Source organism: Haliotis asinina, chromosome 2 (assembly GCF_037392515.1).
Source record: "Haliotis asinina isolate JCU_RB_2024 chromosome 2, JCU_Hal_asi_v2, whole genome shotgun sequence".
NCBI classification, from domain to species: domain Eukaryota; kingdom Metazoa; phylum Mollusca; class Gastropoda; order Lepetellida; family Haliotidae; genus Haliotis; species Haliotis asinina.
Window position 1 is genome coordinate 1,526,470 of NC_090281.1, and position 23,309 is coordinate 1,549,778.

At 43.1% G+C, this 23,309-nt stretch overlaps 1 protein-coding gene across 2 annotated transcripts in view; it reads left to right on the top strand.

Moving 5' to 3' along the window:
- LOC137273104 (rab-like protein 6) overlaps window positions 1–19,007 on the top strand; it is a 37,874-nt gene extending 18,867 nt beyond the window's left edge. For both annotated transcript variants that reach the window (XM_067805559.1, XM_067805560.1), the window contains 6 exons: window positions 6,393–6,608; window positions 10,808–10,955; window positions 11,342–11,873; window positions 12,022–12,106; window positions 12,330–12,409; window positions 15,477–19,007. In XM_067805559.1, coding sequence (XP_067661660.1) covers window positions 6,393–6,608; window positions 10,808–10,955; window positions 11,342–11,873; window positions 12,022–12,106; window positions 12,330–12,409; window positions 15,477–15,692 — 1,277 coding nt within the window. In that variant the 3' untranslated portion in view covers window positions 15,693–19,007. The remainder of the gene's footprint in view (window positions 1–6,392; window positions 6,609–10,807; window positions 10,956–11,341; window positions 11,874–12,021; window positions 12,107–12,329; window positions 12,410–15,476) is intronic.
- The last annotated feature ends 4,302 nt before the right edge of the window (window positions 19,008–23,309 follow it).

The following is a 23,309-nucleotide window of genomic DNA, read 5'->3' on the forward strand; positions in this document are numbered from 1 at the left end:
TTTATTGTCTAAATCTTCAGTTTGTTCAAGTCTTCGGTAACCCTGTTTTGTTGTCTAACCCTTCAATTTGTTCAAGTCTTCGGTAACATTGTTTTATTGTCTAACCCTTCAATTTTTTACTTACCTTACCATAGGTCTGTAGCATATTACCTCAAGCTTCGCTTAGTAGGAGATCTGACAGAGTTGAATTGCTATTCAATCTTGAATGTCTACCTTGCAATCAACAACTGTCATGATACGGAAGTATGTGGATCTCCCACTCCACGAGAACTTCACTGTTACTTCAAGCGTCGTCTGATCGAGACGTGTTTGCGTTGCTAAAAGTTTTTTTTCAGATCTAATAAAGTTTGACCATACTACGGTTTTGCACGGATTCCTTTCAGGGTTTTTGTTTGTGACATATATATATCTTTCTGTCGATCTCAGTGTATATTTACGTTATTGTGCACTTGTCGGCTACCTCGTAAGAGACGTGGTAGCGTATCTCCTATTTTCGTTGTTGCCTCCGTAATTTGTTACCGGATCGGTTTCAGTGTACTGTTTCCACTGATAATTATGTCCATTGTTTCTAAGTTTTGTATTACTTAGTGCAGTATTTAGTGTAAATTTTGCTGACCCTTTTTGAAGCGGCAGCTATTTCACTTGTCTATTGCAAACATGCTGTTGCATGAGGAGTGGAGCAGTCCATTACGTGGTAAGGGTTTTTTTTCTGCTACCCTTGTTATCGCTTTGTTATTTCAGATTATTACAGTCGTTGTACATGACACGTCACTTTTGTGAAGTTTGCAAAGGCCTGAAGTCTGGCAAGGACCCGCACCTGTACTGCCCGGACTGTGCTACAGTATCCTGCGACCTCCTGCATCGTTGTGCAGCATGTTCAGCTCTATCTATTCCTGAATTAAAAGCATTCTTGGCAGCGGTGAGGAAAAGGAATACACAGAAATTAAGGAAAATGTCACGGTCTAATGCATCCTCATCTGGTTCAAGAGTGTCTGTTCCCTGTACCCCTAAGATTCATACAACTCTGGAGTTACCTAGAGCGGCGTTGGACATTGCTGTTCGAGTGGAGCCATCACTGATTCAGAATCATTCAACGCATCTGATACCGATGCCGATTTCGACGCCGATACTGATACCAACACCAACACCTATGCCGATTCCGACGCTGACGTTGGCGCCTACCACCCAGCCAGGAGGTTGGCTGGATTTGGGGAGACCTGACGCACCTGTAGGTGCAACGGATTTTAAGAGCGCTACTTACACCTGCTCCATCGATGACGCCAGGTGCATCTAAGAACAGGCAGCACCTCCGACTAGAGTTCCTCTGTTGATACTGGACATTACAGGGATGATACCGAGGGAGGAGCACATCCGTTTGTCAGCACCGGCACCTGTAGGCGCATCCCAAGCTACTGTCACACCGAACCTAGAGAAGTCGGCTCCGAGGTCAGGCGCATCAGTGTGTGGAGCAGACGCAGGAGTTGGCGTTCGCAGTCTCAGTCAGTGTCACCTCCTCGTGCCAGTCAACAGTTTCTTGGAATGGTGATGATGAACAATACTTCTCTCCATACTATGAGGAGGATCATACGCAACTGGAGGAGGAAGAGGGATCATACCTGCCATTGTCCCCTATGTACTTACGATTGGATAGCTGATAGGCTTCCAGAATGCCCCTCCCCGACGTCAGGGGTAAACAGCGCCAGGGCTATCAGGGTGGAACCCAAACTAATGATCCTGCCGCATCCCATGGTGGCTGATGCCATTTCTTCGCTGAATGATGACTTTGCTACATTAGCTTTGAATGCTACAATCAGAGGGCCTAAGTCAAAGGAACAAGACTGCAAGGCGCATAGTCTTGATTTTGCAGATTCCGGATCGGTTTTGGATGAAGCCATCAAGAGACTATCTTCCTCCACCCCCTTTAAAGTTCAGGACTCCAAATTACATTGACCCAGAATTGCGACGCATCCTAAAACCGGTCTCAGTGTTAGCATCAGCTATGTCAGCGGCGGCTGTGGACTTAACGGAGGCTAATGAGTACAGATTGGAACATCTGTCGTTGCTATTCCTATCGCAAGGCAAAGTGTCATGTTTCGGACAGCACTGGCGATGATGACAGTCGTGAGCAGGATGGGGTTCTTGGATGCATGTTCATGGCAGGAAGAGTTTAAACAGCGTCTGATTAGAACTCCTTTCTCCTCACAGGCCCTCATTGGGAATGCCATTCCAGAGGTCGCGGCCAGGGCTTTGCATCAGCCCCAGCAGAGGGAAGGGGAAGGAGAAGCGCCCCTATTCAAGACGTTGAGGGTGTTGCCTGTCACGACTGGGACCTCCCATCCCCACCCGTGCCACTCCCTACTGGGAGACTGGGCATCTTCTGGAGGAACTGGTCCATCCTACGTTACCAGAATTCTAAAGAAGGGCTACAACCAGTCATACAGCCTCCACCGTTGACATCTCAACCAGCTACAATGGTGTATTCAGAGGCGCAGCGTCAGTAGTTGAAGGACAACATCGAAGTGTTGTTAGGGAAGTGTGCCATCGAGGAAATGCTGGACCCACACCTCTTGCCAGGGTTCTACTCTCCGGTCTTCCTCATTGCCAAGAAAGACTCTGACAAACTACGCATGATTCACAACATGGCCGTGTTCAACGACCGTTATTTGATGGAGCCTCCTCACTTCAAAATGGTTTCTCGAGAACAGTTGCGCCTCAAGTTGTCCCCGGGAACGTAGCTGTGCAGTCTCGACATACAGGATGCATATCTGCAGGTCCCCATCTACCCGGCTCACAGGAAGTTTCTGAGGTTTGTATTCGAAGGTCAACATTACCAGTGGCGAGTCCTGCCATTTGGCATTTACAGCCGTTTGGCAATTTATCAGAATTATGATACCCATCTGTTGTTTTCTTCACCTCAGGCAGATAGAGTTCAACCCATACATTGACGACTGCCTGCTCAACCAGTTCGAACCTCAGACAGCTGGACTTTGCCATCCGTCTCCAAGAACAGTTAGGGTGGATGATCAACCGGGAAAAGTCGCATTTACATCCCACGCAGGAGTTGGTGTTTATCGGGGGCCTGTTCCAGACAGAATACAACTGTCTTCCCCCTGGCCGATCTCTCCCGAGAGATCTCGTAGCAAGAGGACTGCCAGAACTGTTGCTTCTCAGAGAGTGGCAGTTTCTGTTGGCCCTACTGACGTTGGCCCAGGACTTAACACGCAGGGGGTGTCTGATGCTACAACCGTTACAGAGGTACCTCCTCCCGTGCATACAGGCAGACAATGCTTCGACGCAACTGTTGCTTCCAGTACATGTGCACCAGTACCTGCACGTATGGATGATCGAGTCGAATGTCTGTGATGGAGTTTATTTGACCAAGTTTGTGCAGGATCATTTGCAAAGGACTTTGAGGGCCAAGGGATACTCATCTCAAGAGGCAAAGATCATTTCCTGGGCGCACAGAGCTTCCACTTGATCACTCTATGATGACAAGTGGGCTACATTTGAGTGAGAAGTTCTGTGCCCAAAAGTCGCAAGACCTGCTGTTAGCGTCACCTCAATTCCTGGTGGAGTTTTTATATTAGTTTCGGTGCTCAAGGAAGCTTGGGGGCAGTACTACTGGGACCTACCTGTCACCACTGAATTCAGTATTAGCGGTCAGAGGAAATAGAAAGGTCTCAAAGATCCCCGAAATATTCGCTATGTTAAAGGCGTTCAAGGTGGAGGACCAAAAGTTCCTTCCGCCAGCATGGGACCTGAACATTGTGCTACAGCACCTGAAAGGTCGCCCTTACGAGCCGCTGGACAGGGCAACGTTTGACAACCTAACTAGATGCTGTTTCTGCTGGCGTTAGCTACAGTGGAGAGAGTTAGCAAGATTCATGCGCTGGATGTGATCAGGGTCCGGTTTGAACAATCCAGACATGGTGCTGTGGACTTGGGCCTCCTCTGGGATTTCCTGGCGAAAAACCAGCTGCCAGGTCAACCAGACACATTATTCTCCATCCCGCCTCTTAATGCCAATCGGACCAGAGGATCGGGAGGAACAGTTGCTTTGTCGGGTTTGGGCTCTCAGAGTGTATATCAAGAAGTCCTCTTCTCGTCGGGGAACCCTTAAGAGGTTGTTTCTGCCTTTTTCGACATCGGCTAGAGGGAAAGTCACCAGGAACACAGTAACCTTATGGTTGAGGCAGACCATCCTGGCGGCGTGTGACGCACAGAATCTTCTTCACCCGTCAACTAACAAACTGCACAAGATTCGGGCGTTAAATTCAACTATGGCCCTACATAGGAACTGTACAGTTCCTGACATTATGGTTGGGTGCTTCTGGCAGTCCTCGACAGTATTTGCTAGCCAATACTTGTAGGACTTAGCGGTGGAAGATATGGATTGGCTGCAGTCTTTCGGACTGTTAGTAGTTGCTCAGCAACTCGCACGTCCTGCCGCCCTATAAGGTATGATCTTACTTACCTTGGTCTATGGGGGTCTTGTACTTACATGAGATAATGTACCGTACCCCTCCGGTGGTTAGTGACCTACCGTGACCTACTACTCTGATTCTGGTTCCAGTGACCTTTACGAGAGACGCTGAAAGTCCTCTGGAGTCCTACAACAACATCCAGTCTGTTGTATCCATATTCTTTAGACCTATGGTAAGGTAAGTAAATAATTTGTTAAAATCTAAATATTTTAGATATTTAAATACTTACCTTACCATAGGGCGGTCAGTCCCTCCCAACACTGGATGCTCCTCCTCATTACGGACTCTTCAGATGGAGAAGGAAATGTGAAGTTCTCATGGAGTCTGTGCGCATGCGCAATAGGGAGATCCAGATACTACCGTATCAGTCGTCATTTGAGAGGTAGCCATTCAAGATTAAATAGCAATTCAACTCCATCAGATCTCCTACTAAGCGAAGCTTGAGGTAATATGCTATAGACCTATGGTAAGGTAAGTATTTAAATATCTAAAATATTTAGATTTTAACAAGTTTATTCATGTCGGCAAACCTGCCTTCTAGTCTTTAGTTTGTTCAGGTCTTCAGCAACACTGCCTTCTTGTCTAACCTTTCAGTTTAAATGGAATACATCTACATCTCTCATTTTCTGAGTATTATACAATGACCTGTTTGTCATATGTGTGATCTGTTATTATTTTATGAGAGTAAACAGTAGCATGCATCAGTGACTGCCAAGTTGTTTTGTGAGAGTTAACAGTAGCCTGCTTGTCTGATCTATGAGAAACACGCATCAGTGACTGCCAAGTTGTTTTGTGAGAGTTAACAGTAGCCTGCTTGTCTGATCTATGAGAAACACGCATCAGTGACTGCCAAGTTGTTTTGTGAGAGTTAACAGTAGCCTGCTTGTCTGATCTATGAGAAACACGCATCAGTGACTGCCAAGTTGTTTTGTGAGAGTTAACAGTAGCCTGCTTGTCTGATCTATGAGAAACACACATCAGTGACTGCCAAGTTGTTTTGTGAGAGTTAACAGTAGCCTGCTTGTCTGATCTATGAGAAACACGCATCAGTGACTGCCAAGTTGTTTGTGAGAGTTAACAGTAGCCTGCTTGTCTGATCTATGAGAAACACGCATCAGTGACTGCCAAGTTGTTTTGTGAGAGTTAACAGTAGCCTGCTTGTCTGATCTATGAGAAACACACATCAGTGACTGCCAAGTTGTTTGTGAGAGTTAACAGTAGCCTGCTTGTCTGATCTATGAGAAACACACATCAGTGACTGCCAAGTTGTTTTGTGAGAGTTAACAGTAGCCTGCTTGTCTGATCTATGAGAAACACGCATCAGTGACTGCCAAGTTGTTTTGTGAGAGTTAACAGTAGCCTGCTTGTCTGATCTATGAGAAACACGCATCAGTGACTGCCAAGTTGTTTTGTGAGAGTTAACAGTAGCCTGCTTGTCTGATCTATGAGAAACACGCATCAGTGACCTTTCTACATAGGTAAGAGGCAAGTCCAGAGATCAGAGGAACATGTATTTTATTTAGAAGATGTTGTGAAACATTGTGTCGGTACATTCTTCAAATTGACAAGGAATGTAGGGTCAGTGTTCAGTCAAGTGTACCTTATTTTGCTGATGATGCATCAGTGAATCTTGTGATAATGCCACTGCAAGGTTATGACAGTTCTTTCTGTAATAGAAATCTACCCTCTCACATATCACGATTGTTCCTCAGCAGATGGCGCAGTGCAGTTTTGGTTTCCAGTCACCCAGAGAATACTTCATGTTTCCAACATTCTGTGTTTATGTCTAAGATTCTCTACTATTGTGTAGGAGACATTGGCTGCTAAGTAGCCAGAGGTGTGGAAATTAGATGGCTTACTGTTTTACTGTTTCAAACTTACAACCAGTACTGTTATCTTCTCTCGCAGTGCCGAGGTCAGTGTCCCAACCCTCCATGCCCCGTGTCCCTTCAACGCCCAAGATACCTGACATCCCACCGACCATCTCCCCTGCCACCTCGGCCAGTTCTACTCCAGCCACGCCCGTGGCTTCCCCTCCGCAGGTGGAACAGAAGCAGGGCTTCATGTCAAGGTTGTTCAAGAAGAAGCCAAAGGAACCGCCTGAAGTTACAGAACCCCCACAAGGTGAGCACCTGGAATTACCTCCCAAGTTCTTTAGCAACCCTAATTCAAATACTTCATTCTTTGTGTTTGTCATGTTGTTTTACAGCTGTAAACTTACTTAACAATCTTACATCTTACAGCACTGTTTCATCAAGCTAGAGATATGATGTATGAGATATGAAAGTGTTATGATGAAAGTAGTTATAGTTATTATTTTTCCTTATCCTGACTTATTTTTTATGAAATCATGTTCCCATTGTAAATTACAGCTTTCAGCAGTTGATCCGTATGTCGTATGTCCTTCATGCAAACCTATTTGTTCTTCCACTGTTCGCTGTGAAGTTTATAGGATTCAGAATTTGCATTAGATTTAAATTCTGTTCAAAGGAGTGCGAAGGACAAACAACGTAGGCTCTCGCTAGTCATGTCTAAATCGGTTGATTCTGTGGCTAGTAACCGTATGTTGATAACAGCTGAAATTCATGATTTTAGTGATCAGACAGACATACCCCAGGAGCATGATCGAGATACCAGTGATCAGACAGACACACCCCAGGAGCATGATCGAGATACCAGTGATCAGACAGACATACCCCAGGAGCATGATCGAGATACCAGTGATCAGACAGACATACCCCAGGAGCATGATCGAGATACCAGTGATCAGACTGACATACCCCAGGAGCATGATCGAGATACCAGCGATCAGACAGACATACCCCAGGAGCATGATCGAGATACCAGTGATCAGACAGACATACCCCAGGAGCATGATCGAGATACCAGTGATCAGACAGACATACCCCAGGAGCATGATCGAGATACCAGTGATCAGACAGACATACCCCAGGAGCATGATCGAGATACCAGTGATCAGACAGACATACCCCAGGAGCATGATCGAGATACCAGTGATCAGACAGACATACCCCAGGAGCATGATCAAGATACCAGTGATCAGACAGACATACCCCAGAAACATCTACAAATGTCTGCACTCAACACATGAGATGCTTCTGTGCACCAAGCCCCACTGCTTGCACTGCAGTCACTGGACACCAACCTCTTCATGCATGATCTCATTCATCGCCATCACCTGTATCTTCACATCACAGTGTGGATGATATTCCTTCCATCAACTCACCTAGTGCTTGCATGTATAGATCCTGCTACAGGCATTCACTGTCTACATCCTCCTTTCATCGGCGATGGCGTCACTCGTTTGTCGTCATCATCAGATAAAGACTCGTGTAGAAAAGACCGAAGACACTCACAGAATGGTAGTCATTCCAGGGATACATATTGACAGGAGGACCACATTGTCACTCACTGCATGGACATTGTTCCCCACACACGCATGCACTCGCGGGAGGGCAGAAATGGACATGGTCGATCTCCTTTACCGGAGGAAGCCCTCTTCTCAGATTCAGAGATTACATCGTGGGTCACAAAAGGATTGGATTAGTCTCCCAATGAGGCTCATACCTATATGACAAGTAACGAGGACATCAACACTTTGATGTTTCTGCCGATTGCAGTTTTTCAACACATCCCGGCCTTCAGCGCTCACGGATTCCAACTTCATTTTATGGAGCCCTTTATGAAAGCTCCTGAAGTAGAATCATACAAGCTCATCAGTTAGACTCGCATCAGATCCTACAAAGTGGAGGATAAGCGACTAACTTAGCTTGAATCAACCACTTGGCGTACCTTCTTCAGACTTGCCCGTTCCAGGGCTATCAACGAGGCTCTCATCTCCAAGGTCAACAATCTGGAAAATGAAGAAGAAAGGCTGATCCTGTCTGCGCTTATTCCCCAGTAGCCAAGACGCCTGATTGATTTAATTGACTATGACGTCAAGGTCTACTATCAGCGTCTTCTTGGGGCGATTGCTTTACTAGACCCTGTTACTCAAGGGAAGTAATGATGTTAAGAGTCAAGAGTCCATGTCTTGAATGAGTGATTATAACCCAGTACTCGTAATGCAGATCCTTGTAAATGAAGAAGGGTCGCAACTGGTCATGATAGAAACCTTGACATACAGGAGCATTAAACACTAACGGGACGCTAGCTGATGTATATATCATCTTGTTCAAGAGAAGATAAGTTCGACTGGATGTCATATCCCCATCACACAGTTGAATATCGGAAGAACAGGACTGAACTATCGTGGTCATAGTTCACAAAGGGGAAAATACTGAACATACTTACATGGCAATCAACAGAATCCAGTGTGGCCTGACCCACTGCCGTTTCTGTCAGATTCTGTATGAATAATAAGCATGAGTCCGGATAAGGAAAAATATGTAATTTTCTTAATAAAATTGATATTTTATACTTGTCCTGACTCGTGGCGTGAAGCCCTCCCAAACCCCCTAACAGGCACACTGAATTAACTGTAATTCTTGAGGTTAAGAGAGAGTGGCAAGCATGGCTGGTCATGTGACTCTATTGGCGGGAAAGGGAGGATCCCGATGGGTGAGTGTGAATATGTCCGCTTCAGGTGGAAGGCAAGTGCAAGGGATTTCAGGTGTTATATATCTTTGCATACAGGGAGGAGATAAGCATAATCAGGGTGCGCACGGGCCTGGAAAAAGCCTTAAATTTGATCTTAAAGCTATTTAAAAAAATAGATCTATTACAGTATGTTATCGAAACGTAAAAGATCGGAAGTTGAACAAGAAAACTACAGTCTACTTCCTGCTTGTTACGCGCCCCTACATCAGCATAAGTAAACTCGGGTCACAGTTTACATGTATGCATTGACTAATCACAGTTTGCTTCGTCACAGTTCGGGAAACCACGAACATTCACGGAAATACATTATTCAAAATGCTCACGCACAAGCACCAATCATCGTTGGTGACCTTCTTATCAACCAATCAGATGTAGACACTCATGTTGCATATTCATGGCCAAGTAAGTTCAATGGTAAATGTGGGTTCCTGGCATCTAAAACTGTCTGTTTAAGAAAATACTATCAGTGTTTTCAAATTAGAAGATTCATGCAGAGTTACACAGCCTTTAAGTTACAATTTTTAAATGAATTTTGATAAATTTCATTCACTGATAGGATAGGGTTGAGAAACATTAGAATTTGTGTGCCACGAAACTGTCATGCAATTACGTTATGCATGCTCGGGGCTAATGGGATTTTTGAACAGGGATGTTGTATTTACATACCAAAGTATTGGCATTACCTGTCAAGAACATGGACCATTCCATTTTTTGACTTCATGACCTGTATTGGGTCAGCCTATTGCGGAATATAGGTAAGATGGGCAGCTTATGTACAAATTAAGGAAATATCTTGTAGTTTAATAATAATTCAATTAAATAAAAGGTGAGTTGTTTTAAGTGGAACATTATGTATCCACAAAATGATTCCAGCAGAAAATTTTGATGTTTTAATTCAAGAATATACATATTGGGAATACTTACTAATCTAGTGCTCTATAACGGCCGTTCTAGCACTTGTCGCGTGTCCAGCTGGCATTGTCGGGCACTGCCATGTACAGGGGTCATAGGTTAATGCCATATTCGGCAGCAAGGGTGCTTCGCGCATTAGGCCTAGTGACGAACACTGATCCAGTGCAAGATAGGTCGCACTCTTTTTAATGTTAGCTGGAAGAAGAAATATTCATGGATACATTCAAAGGGGATTGCCACAAGGCATTATGCAATGTCTGCTACAAGACAATCGACCTCGGGAAGATGGGCGAGTCAGCTTTAGAATCGCACGCACGAAGTAAATCAGGTAAACGAACGAGCACGTGGCTCAAGCGTACGGTCATCCATGCCTTTGTCATTGCAAGTGCCAACAAAGAGAAACGATGATAAATCGAGAGGTGAAATTAATTCTCCCAGTGAATTGCTGACTCTCACTATTCCAGCCCCACCAAAATCGGAAAGTACAACTTCTGCAAAATCGGTAACAAACACGATCTCAAAATTTGTAGCAGACAATGCAGTTCAAAATTCAATACAAATCTGTTATCTAGTACATGGTTATTAGTAAATTTAATCATCCTCAGTGGGCCTTAAATTTGGCTGAAGTGGCCTTAAAAGCCCTAAAAAGGCCTTAAATTTGATTGTCATATGGCTGTACCCACCCTGATAATAAGCAAGAGTCAGGATAAATATAAAACATCAATTTTATTCAGAAAATTAAATACTTTCCCTTGTTCATGTTCAGATGTGAGAGAGCAATTGTTTTGTAGAATCTAAGTCCTCCAAGCCGGCAGAGTCCCTGGTGAAGAGTGTGGAGGACTTTGTGCCAGACGGTGATGGACTTGACAGTGCATTCCTTGACGATGCCCGAGATCCATCCAGCACCGTCAAACAGCAGGCTGAAGGGGAGTCTGACAGGTGAGTGAGTCACATGTGAAAACTTCTGATTCCTGCTGTTGTACTGACAGCAGACAAGGATGATGCACTCCGTCTAATCTGATGCTTGTAAGCCTTGCAGTGAAGCAGTGGAGTGGACTGGAAATGAGCTGTAGACTGTTATGCATTGTCTCCCTTTGGTCATGGTTTATCATCACGTTTTCTGACAGTTTTCTTCAGTTCATATTTGCAGCAAAATTTTTACAACTGAGCATTGGATTTGATTTTTCCTTCTAAATTCTGAATGTTTTTAAAGAACTAATGTCATGGGATTTCCTGTGCACAGTTGCATTGTCACAGGCTGGTTGATTAGTATGTATTTTGAGGCCTCCTTCTCCTGCCTCCCTAACTTCCTCTGTCTGTTATAGCGATGACAACGTCAACAACCCAATGGTAGCAGGCTTCCAAGATGACCTTGACTCCGAAGATGAGCGCCCCATCAGTCAGGCAGAGACATCTGCTGTGTCAAAGGACATTGATTTGACCAGTGAGGAGGAAGAGGAACATATGGACATTCCAGAGTCACAAGGACCGGTCATTTCTCAGGACTTGGACATCTCCAGTGACGAAGCAGTAATGGTAACAACAAGTTCCACCAAGCCAGCATCGGCCAAAGTAACACACTCAGTGAAAGTGGCAGCCATGGACGTCAGTGTGTCAGAGTCGGAGAGTGATGATGAGGGAAGGAAAGACACCCAGGAGAATGAGTTGCAGGGTAGTAATGAGAAAAACGGGATACCGAGTTTGGGTGACAAGGATGAGCCCAGCACTGGCCAGGGTAGCACTACACCAACACCAGCTGCTGCTGACACCAGTATAGAGGATGATGTTGAGGACAGTGCTGGTATCGATGTTCCACAGGAGGACTTCAGTAACTGGCTGGATCAACTCGAGGAGAAGGTGAGATGTTGTACACTCTTGCCACAAAAATAGCAGGAAGACACAGATTACTATTTTGTAAAATTATGTACTCAGTATCGCTAGAAACATGTACTCCTTTCTAGCATTCTAAGTTCACATCAGAGCATAGTCTTTTTTCTCTCTCTAGTCCACAACGGTTGTCATGAAAAACAAGTCCTCAAAACCCAGACATAAGAAGTTGTCCACAGAGAGTGAGGAAGACTACAGAATCAGTAAGTACCTGATCCACAGGTGTAGGAAGATTAAAGAATCTGTATGTACCTTGTTACAGCAAGAATAACTCTGATATCCCTCCTCCATAATCTTCAACTAAGAGCCACCGTCACTGTGGATCTCTTTTGTTTCTGAAACAATAAGAAATGCCTCTGACTATGTGGTTCTATAGTCCCAAGAAAAAGTAGAGTTAACCTCTAAACTGTGACTCATTTTTACCAGAGACAGCCAGCTCTGATGTAGAGGAAGCAGAAACAAGTGTGGTGAAGAAGAAGAAAAAGAAGAAGAAGTCTGAGGATAAGGTGGGTAGTGCTGGTGTCCATTAGTATGAACCCTTTCCCAGCTTGTAGAAATGTACCTGGATGTGTCTAGAGATTCACTCAAGACATGAAGTAGTGTGTGATAGGGATTGGTCATGGATACGAAGTGGTGTGTCAAAAGGCTTGGTCCTAGACATGAAATGGTGAATGATAGGTCCCAGACATGTAGTAGTGTGTGAAAGGGATTGGTCCCAGACATGAAGTAGTGTGTGATAGGGATTGGTCCTAGACATGAAGTAGTGTGTGATAGGGATTGGTCCAAGACATGAAGTAGTGTGTGATAGGGATTGGTCCAAGCCATCAAGTAATGTGTGATAGGGATTGGTCCAAGACATGAAGTACTACTGTGTGATAGGGATTGGTCCAAGCCATCAAGTAGTGTGTGATAGGGATTGGTCCTAGACATGAAGTAGTGTGTGATAGGGATTGGTCCAAGCCATCAAGTAGTGTGTGATAGGGATAGGTCCAAGACATGAAGTACTACTGTGTGATAGGGATTGGTCCAAGACATGAAGTAGTGTGTGATAGGGATTGGTCCAAGACATCAAGTAGTGTGTGATAGTGATACTCACCACGTGATCATGGCCTTGCGCGTGCACACAAAGACATCGAGATAACAGTGAACAACAGTAGCCAAGAAAGGACTCAAGACAGCACCAGTGAATGTACTGTTACATTCACAAACGAGTGGAAACGATTGTTTTCTGGAGCAACACAGTCACCATCAAAATGGCTGGTGTTATCTTGCGTCAGTGCAAATGACTCTTTTGAGGTTGTTAAGGATGCAATTGTTGACTTTGCTGAAAGAAAAGGAGTAGACATAGTAAAGATCTCACTTCTTGAACACTGGCAAGGATGTCACCCAACGTACACGATCAGCACCAACGTGTCAACACAATGTGCTAAAATAATACTGAATGAACAGACTTTCTGGCTTGAGGATGTACTTTGCCCGAGTGGGTGCCAAAACAATACTGGTACTCACAAGATGATGACAGCTCACGAAATGATAAAGAAAAGTCATGTTTGAGAGTAACCAAGCTGCATCACTAATGGCTCTAATTGGTAAATGCTTTTGGTATATCAACAAAAACTCTACAAGGGTATCAACGGATCACATGGGGTCTGGAGGAGTTCTAATACTTGTCAGAAAACACATGAACTATAAGATATCAGTAATTGACATAGGTGGATATGAACGTTCACTCTGTGTTAGGCTAAAATCATGTGACATCGAAGTATATATAGCTCATCTACCTTCATCAAATGTTTTAGACTCAACATATCTTGAAGCATTTGACTCCATCATGGAACTGTATGACATCTGCTGTCAAACTGGTCAAACTATACAAATGGGAGACTTTAACACCGACTTGAGAACACACATTGCGCCCGTGAAGAAGTGAGCTGCAAGTCTATGCAGAACCCAGAGAGACAGCTATATTCTATTGTCCCTGTCGATGATGCAACACAATACACTTTCTGTATAAAGGACGAATTAACGAGGTCTCTGATTGACAGCTCAAAACAACATCTGACTGAAGATAAATTCAAGGAAATATTAAAATCTGCAGAACTGGACATTAATGCATATTATGAAACTACACGGAAACTCTCTAGAACCATGGCACTGACGAAATGTCTAATCACTGGTGACTGTAAATATGAAACTCCAGAGGACATCTGTTCTGCCTTCAGCTCTCACTTTAGAACACTTGCAACACCTGAGACGTGTAGAAACTTTGATGAACAGTTTGCCTCCTCGGTGCGTGATAGAGTGACAAGTATTGAAAAGTCCTACATTGGAATAACGTCAGATACGGAAAAGTCAGCTCTTGAAAAGCCATTCACGCCAGATGAGGTCTGGTCAGCTTTAAAACCAGGCAAATTGCCTGGGCCAGACTGTCTTACAAATGAACATGTTAAACGGGCAGGTCGTTCACTGTTAAACATACTACAATCCTATTTAATGCAGTTGTGAAATATAAGAGTATACCAACCTCATATAACCTTGGTAAAATCCTGCCAATTCATAAGGGCCATGGCACAGACAAAACAGATGTTAACGCCCATTATAGGGGAATCACGCTAACATCTGTATTGAGTAAATTGCTCAACCGACTATTGCTGTGCAGAATTGAAAACTGGCTGAAAACATTCACCTGTGTATTGTGCCTTTCTGGATAATGTGAAGGTGTTTGATAAGGTCTGGCTTGATGGTCTCCTCTGTACGATATGGGTATAACCGGAAAGACATGGCAACTATTACGCAATGATTACTCATCAAAGAAATATGGAACATTTTCAGGCTGTGAATCAGATAGCTTTCCAATCAAACAACCAGTAGGCCAGGGACGTCTTCTCTCAGGCTGGCTGTTGACTGTATGTAAAAATGAACCCATCTGTCAACTGGATAGCTCTGGGTATGGTCTTAAACTACCATGGGGTCATTATTATAATTTTATTTGGAGGTACACCCAGTGGGGTAAAGCCCCACCTCTGTAAATTTATATGTGAAGGTTTTTTTGCAAACGAAAGTAGTCGTATAATTCAACTAGATGTGGATGTACCTTTGGTTTTCCCTGCAAATTTGCAGGGGATTTTGCTCTGCAGCCCAGAACCACCATTACCTATACTACTATAGAGACTAGTCTACAATGTGAGTAGAACCGTTGCAGGTACTAGACCAGACGTTTTGTGCTGAATGCAATGGTATGAACAAAAACATTGTAAGTGAGGAAGGTATACAGGTACAGTTAGCTGCCATTTTGATTGTCTATTCTTTCAGTCCAGATTTAAGCATTTAGTTAGGGTGCTCATTGAGATAACTTCAATATGTGTTGTGGTTTGATATGGAGATTTATCATGTGTCCAGGTTAAGCATCAAACTGTAACTTTGTTCTTTGTTTGATATATAACACAAACACATGATAAATCTCCATATCGAACTTGCAAACACATGGTAACTTATAATGTGCAATAGGGATCAGTCCTAGTTATGAAGTTGTGTGCAACAGGTCTTAGATATGATGTAGATTTGTTGTTGCAGGAGGAGGAGAGGTCTCAGAAGAAGACAAAGAAAAAGAAAGAAAAGGATGGAGATGGAGAGAAAAAGTCAATAAAGAAGGACAAAAAGAAGAAGAAAAAGAAGAAAGAAGATGATGATGTTGATGTCGATGACCAGCAAGACAAAGACGACCTGGAAGCATTTCTTGGGGAACCTGAAAGAGGCAGGGCAGTAGGTGGGGACTACCAGTCGTTATAGCACAGAGTGGGCCCATGTGCAAGAAATCAGAGATGAAAATATCAGGAAGCAGTGCAGAGCATGTAATCTAAAAGAATTGAACATAATGCAGAATATATCACACAGCAAGTGCCCTGAGGCCATGGAGAGCAATGTTGGAAGTTTGTGCATTCTCAGCACAACTGAGAATAAGAATTATGGTAGTTTCTGCAACTTGAAGAGCAGTGGCTGGTGACGAGACACCATGAAGTTTGTATGCCACAAAATAAAATGCTGAGATCAGGTGCAAGGCCAAGTAGCTTGTAGCTTAGTTGACGACTGATGCCTGACTGAGGTTTGGTTGGTAGGATTATGTGTAACCCCACAAGAACAAGCTGGATGGTGCAAGGGTTAGGTAATGGTTCTGCGGTATGGTATCCGATCATAGCTGCATGACATGACCTCTGTCAGACTGAGCATTTGGTGTGCTGGTATGATGAAGACCATGTGGGGTGACAATGAGACCACATAATATGCTTCTGTGAGTTTCAGAAACTGGTAACTGTTTCTATGTATGTGAAGAACTTTGCTGAGATATTAATATAGTGAATGATCTTGTTTCTGGTCTGCCTTCTGATCAGAACTAACTACACAAATGGTAGACATATGTTTGGCACATTATCTCATATGTATGCATGGCCTCCTGATACTGTCCACAGGCTTCTGTTGGTGGCCACCGTAACACTGGTGTTGTTATTGCGAATCTGTGAGTGGGTACAGTGTCTGACCTTATGTGGAAACTTCTGTCAGCGAAATTTTATCATCCGTCATGTTTGTGCCTGAGACATTAAGTACATTCTTCACCAAGGCAGCGTTTAAGGACATGATGAATGTCTGGCAAAGGTCATCCTCATCACAACAGTCAGTCTTTGCTCACTCAGAAACTACAACCCCAACAACGGTTGAAGGATTGATTTGGAGGTGTTTAGATTCCAATTTTAGAGAAGTCTTACTTGTGACAGTATGATTCTGATAATTTTAGGCTGTTGCCATTTTAAGTGCAATAATGTTCATGTGGTGTCTGAAATTTGGTTTGGCCATGTACATCTTGTCTCAAAATTGAGCATACAAAAATTAGGTTTCTCAGTTTAACCGAACTTCTTGCTCCATATTTCACAGGATGTCACATCTGAGTTTGATGTCTCCCCCAGTGTAAGGTTGTCTCTCCAATTTTAATTGTCTCTCGTCAGTGTGTGGTTTGTCTCCAGAGTGTATGGCTTGATTCCCACTGATGGGGTTGTCTCCCCTGAATATGTAGATTGTCTCCCTAAGTGTATGGATTGTCTCCCCTCAGTGTGTGGTTTGTCTCCCTGATTGTATGTTTTTTTGCCCAATTGTAGATGTCACCTCCCTTGAGTATGTGGACTGTTTCACCACGATTGTAAATTAAGCAGAGTGTGGCCAGAGGGTTCAAGTAGATGTGTTGTAATTAATCAGGTTATGCTGTTTCTTTTGTAGCTATGACAACTGGTGTGAGGATAATCATTTTGTGTACAGAAATGAGTCATTTTGAAATTGGGTCTGATCAGATTGTTTTCTTGGATCAGTGGTTGATAATGGAGGAAAAAGGGTGTGGATGTGTAGCAAGAGACACAGCAGGTTTGCAGAGGCTGAATCATTTAGGTAAAATATTTTCAAAATGCAGCCAGAACTGAGTTGCTTTGGTGTATTTTATTGCATCAACAACCAGCATTTAAGAAAAAATATTCCAGTTGCATATAAGCATGGTTTACTGATTGATCTAGTAAATTACTCGCAGCTTATTGTAAAATCTGTAGCTTGCTGTCAAGGAACATATATCTTTAAACAGTTTTTATATTTTATACAACCCAACAGACTGTTCAAACCTGTTATTTGAAGCATCTTTTCTGTTGTCCACCTATTGAAACCGCCATTATGTCCACTGAAGGTGTCAACTAATCATCTTATGTGATATGTAATCATGGAATAATTGGAATTTCAGTTGTTTATATGTTTGTGCTTAATTCAAGAACTAAGTCATCAGTGCAGCCAGAAGCATCTGGAGAGACTGAGAGGTCATCTTCCCATCATTCATCATATTACACTGGCCATTTGTTGACCAAGAGTCACAATGACCTGATGACACCTTGAGGTGTTCCTGTCTTAAGTCAAGATGTAGAACAATCCAGAGTGGATTTGTTTCCCAGTGTGTTCTTAGGGTAGAATTAAAGCAGTGATTTGGAATAGGGAAACTCTTTATGTGTGGGATATCTCTACAAGGCATACAATCTAAAATGCCATGGTTCTTGGTCAGCAGTAGGTAGCAGGGGATCACAGTTGTTGCCCTTTGGTGTTACCAACGTCTACAGGTTGAAGCACTCGTGTCTAGTCTTCCAGACATGGTACTTCACTGTGTAATGTAGCCTCCATATGTACATGCTATAACCCAATGATCATCTGTTCAGATTCCCGGACATCCTGGTGATGTTTCAAGGTCTGACATGTTGGCAAATGTCCTATACCTGCTGCTCTGATGGCTGACTCCTACACTGCACAATCCTCTGTCAGATAAGTGCCATACTGGTTAAAGCAACATTAAAGAAGATTCAAGTCAACACGTCCCTTTGGTATGTGTGGACACTGAACATTGCTTGAATGTCTGTGTCATACCTAGTCATAGTGCCACAGGATGTCAGAATGTGTTGCAGGATTGCCTGGATGTTTCAAGGTCTGACGTGTTGGCAAATGTCTAATACTTGATATACCCTGATCAAGGAAGATACAGAAGCTTGTGTTTGTCATTTGAAGGGTTTGTGAAGGTGTCATTTGAGGCTTGGTATGTTGAATCACAGGAATATTTAAAACTGACTGCAACTTGTGTTTCGCAGTGAATTTAAATGACATTGTAATCCTCTACATCATCTAGCCACATCAACTGGTGTGTGGTTACCACAACCAGCATAAATATGATGTCCCCTTTGAAACCTTTACCATCCTGACTCCATCTCCTGGCAGAACCTCTGCTGTCAGAATGTATACTGCTCCATAAAATACTGCTCCATGTATTCTGTAGGTCATGCACCAGGTTTGATAGCCATATCTTACAGGTGTACTTTGTTAGCCAGCCTAGTGTTGTGGATCTGGTGTATTAACCCTCTCACCTAGTGTTGTTGCAGTAAAAACGTATGTGTTGTAGGTGGTCTCAAGGTGGATGGTGTCAGTGGGGTGTGAAGTTTGTTGATGATTCTCTTCTGTATATACTGTTGCCAGGTAACATGTCAGATTGTGAATAAAAGTGTAATATATTTGTCTGAAATAAAATCCCTGCCAAGATAATGTTGACTCACATTTGTTCGTAACTGCACTATATCAGTGGTAGAAAGATGCACATGATGGCAAAATTAGAACAGAACAAGCATGTTGGAACTTGCCAAATACCACCTGTATAATAAACAGTATGTCGATTTGACACAAGCATGTTGGAACTTGCCAAATACCATCTGTATAATAAACAGTATGTCGATCTGACGCAAGCATGTTGGAACTTGCCAAATACCACCTGTATAATAAACAGTATGTCGATCTGACGCAAGCATGCTGGAACTTGCCAAATACCATCTGTATAATACACAGTATGTCGATCTGACGCAAGCTTGCTGGAACTTGCCAAATACCATCTGTATAATACACAGTATGTCGATCTGACGCAAGCATGCTGGAACTGGCCAAATACCATCTGTATAATACACAGTATGTCGATCTGACGCAAGCATGCTGGAACTTGCTAAATACCATCTGTATAATACACAGTATGTCGATCTGACGCAAGCATGTTGGAACTTGCCAAATACCATCTGTATAATACACAGTATGTCGATCTGACTCTAGCATGTTGGAACTGGCCAAATACCACTTGTATAATACACAGTATGTTGATCTGACGCAAGCATGCTGGAACTTGCCAAATACCACCTGTGTAATACACAGTATGTCGATCTGACGCAAACATGCTGGAACTGGCCAAATACCATCTGTATAATACACAGTATGTCGATTTGACTCAAGCATGTTGGAACTTGCCAAATACCACCTGTATAATACACAGTATGTCGATTTGACACAAGCATGTTGGAACTGGCCAAATACCATCTGTATAATACACAGTATGTCAATTTGACACAAGCATGTTGGAACTGGCCAAATACCATCTGTATAATACACAGTATGTCGATTTGACACAAGCATGTTGGAACTGGCCAAATACCATCTGTATAATACACAGTATGTCGATCTGACACAAGCATGTTGGAACTGGCCAAATACCACCTGTGTAATACACAGTATGTCGATTTGACACAAGCATGTTGGAACTGGCCAAATACCACCTGTATAATACACAGTATGTCGATTTGACACAAGCATGTTGGAACTGGCCAAATACCATCTGTATAATACACAGTATGTCGATCTGACGCAAGCATGTTGGAACTAGCCAAATACCACCTGTGTAATACACAGTATGTCGATTTGACACAAGCATGTTGGAACTAGCCAAATACCATCTGTATAATACACAGTATGTCGATTTGACACAAGCATGTTGGAACTAGCCAAATACCATCTGTATAATACACAGTATGTCGATCTGACACAAGCATGTTGGAACTTGCCAAATACCACCTGTGTAATACACAGTATGTCGATTTGACACAAGCATGTTGGAACTGGCCAAATACCACCTGTATAATACACAGTATGTCGATTTGACACAAGCATGTTGGAACTGGCCAAATACCATCTGTATAATACACAGTATGTCGATCTGACACAAGCATGTTGGAACTTGCCAAATACCACCTGTATAATACACAGTATGTCGATTTGACACAAGCATGTTGGAACTGGCCAAATACCATCTGTATAATACACAGTATGTCGATCTGACACAAGCATGTTGGAACTGGCCAAATACCACCTGTGTAATACACAGTATGTCGATTTGACACAAGCATGTTGGAACTGGCCAAATACCACCTGTATAATACACAATATGTCGATTTGACGCAAGCATGTTGGAACTGGCCAAATACCACCTGTGTAATACACAGTATGTCGATTTGACACAAGCATGTTGGAACTGGCCAAATACCACCTGTATAATACACAGTATGTCGATTTGACACAAGCATGTTGGAACTTGCCAAATACCACCTGTGTAATACACAGTATGTCGATCTGACACAAGCATGTTGGAACTGGCCAAATACCACCTGTATAATACACAGTATGTCGATTTGACGCAAGCATGTTGGAACTGGCCAAATACCATCTGTATAATAAACAGTATGTCGATCTGACACAAGCATGTTGGAACTAGCCAAATACCACCTGTATAATACACAGTATGTCGATCTGACGCAAGCATGTTGGAACTGGCCAAATACCATCTGTATAATACACAGTATGTCGATTTGACACAAGCATGTTGGAACTGGCCAAATACCATCTGTATAATACACAGTATGTCGATTTGACACAAGCATGCTGGAACTGGCCAAATACCATCTGTATAATACACAGTATGTCGATCTGACGCAAGCATGTTGGAACTCAGGGACATCAGGTGATTGCACCAGCTAGAGGACAGAATCTCCAATTTTCCCAAACATGTTTGAGTCATCACTGATATTCCGTACATTTGTACAATTGCCATCGCGTGTTTGTGTAATGTATTGTGTCGGTATAACAGCCACTTCTGTTTTCGCCTCTGGCGCTGAAACGTAACTGATTTGAAACTTAAAATTCCTAGAGTGCCTCATGACTGATACAGACACAGAACCAGGCTTGAATTCACTACACCATCTATCCTAGTGCCATGATGTTAAACGCCTCACTGTGCAGTAATCCTCAACAGTAGACAATCACATTTTAACATGAGTGGTAATGTCTACGTCCTCAGATAGTAGATTTGGTGGAGAGAAGGTTCAGGGAAGTCACATGATCCAAGTCACATGAGCACCGTCAGATGCAACATAAATAGCCCGTCACAGGCGAGGAGACGGGAATGACGGGTTTGTTTTAAGTCGCGGTGGCTGAGCGGGCTAGGCGGCTGTCTTTGTGTGCTGGCGATTAGGTGCCTGACTCTGAGGGTGCGGGTTCGAATCCCGGATGGGACTCAACCGAAAAAAGTACTAGAATTTGTACTTTACTAAGAAAGTGAAATCCCAAATATGACATATGTTGTTTTAAGGCAGTCATGCAGAAAACCCTTTACAAGAGGCGCAAACAAAAGCAACGTGTCATGAACAGAGCTATCTTGTATAGCGTGCTGCCCTGAACAGACAGACATACAGGGAGACAGACATACAGGGAGACAGACAGACATACAAGGAGACAGACAGACAGACAGACAGTACCTGGCAGCCCAGTTGGAACTGAGCGCGCTTGGCAAACTCACGTGGCTCCATAATTTCAAATAGTTCGTGCTGGCTAGAGGTTGTGACATGTTTTGATGAATACAGTGTATAGGCCAGGAATATGTGGACATACAGAGGAACAATCTACTAAGGCAAGTGTTTCACCCATCTATCCATAATCAACGCCTAGATAAGCAGATTTCTATAACGGGTGTTGGGCATGTGCAAATGTCCTTTGAGACTGCTTACAGTTCAGATCAAGATGTCTTATCTGTGTGACACATGTTTTGACCTGCTGCCCGTTGACGGCAATGGTGAAGATCATCAAGGATTTTTTACCTGTGTGTTTTTCAATACCAAATTAAGACACACATATTATCGCTTTTTAATGCACAGCCATTAGTGTAGCTTGACAAACAGTTTCACTCTCACCAGCAAACTGAGTTTCGCGAACAACATGAAGAGAGCGTCAGAGATTAAATTTGAATCAATAGATATATTTAGAAAGTTCACAGGACTTAATGAGAAACCACAAGTTCCCAAGAAGGCGACGCTAAAGACTAAAAAGGCAGGTAACAACTAAAATGAAAACAGTGACAACCCAGAGGGACCAGAAGACAACACTCCAACCCCTGAAAATAAGCCTGTCATATATGTCAGACATGCAGGCTGTAGTGAGTTGGGTAAACGCTGCTTTGAAATGAGCGGAAGCTGACGTCAACAGTAAAAGAGAAAGCTTGGTAATCCTTGGTAATCTAGGCATTGGGTCAAGATGGGAGTGGCTACCTGTCTGGACAGGGGGGAGAGGTTTACATGAAATGAAAATCTACAATACAGAGGCATTGGAATCAGATGCACGCTCCAAACATGTCTCCTCCACTGGAAAATGATGCCCGCCATGTAGGTAGCAACCCTCCTCAAGAGAGACACCTACATCCTCATCAAAAGAGACACTTACCTCCTCTTCTTCCTCTTCCTCCTACAGAACATTTGTAAGCAAGAACTATAAGCCAGCACAATGACTAAACATATAAGAAAACCAACCATACTCACATATATACAGGATAAATATCACGATGTGGAAATATTGACATTTGATTTATCCTCGATTGTTACTCAATAGTTTAATTTGCTAATTTCAAACTCATCTTTAACCAACATTCCTCATGTGGATGCAGTGTTCAGTTCAATTCTTCATTCTTGTAAACCACCTTGGCAGTGC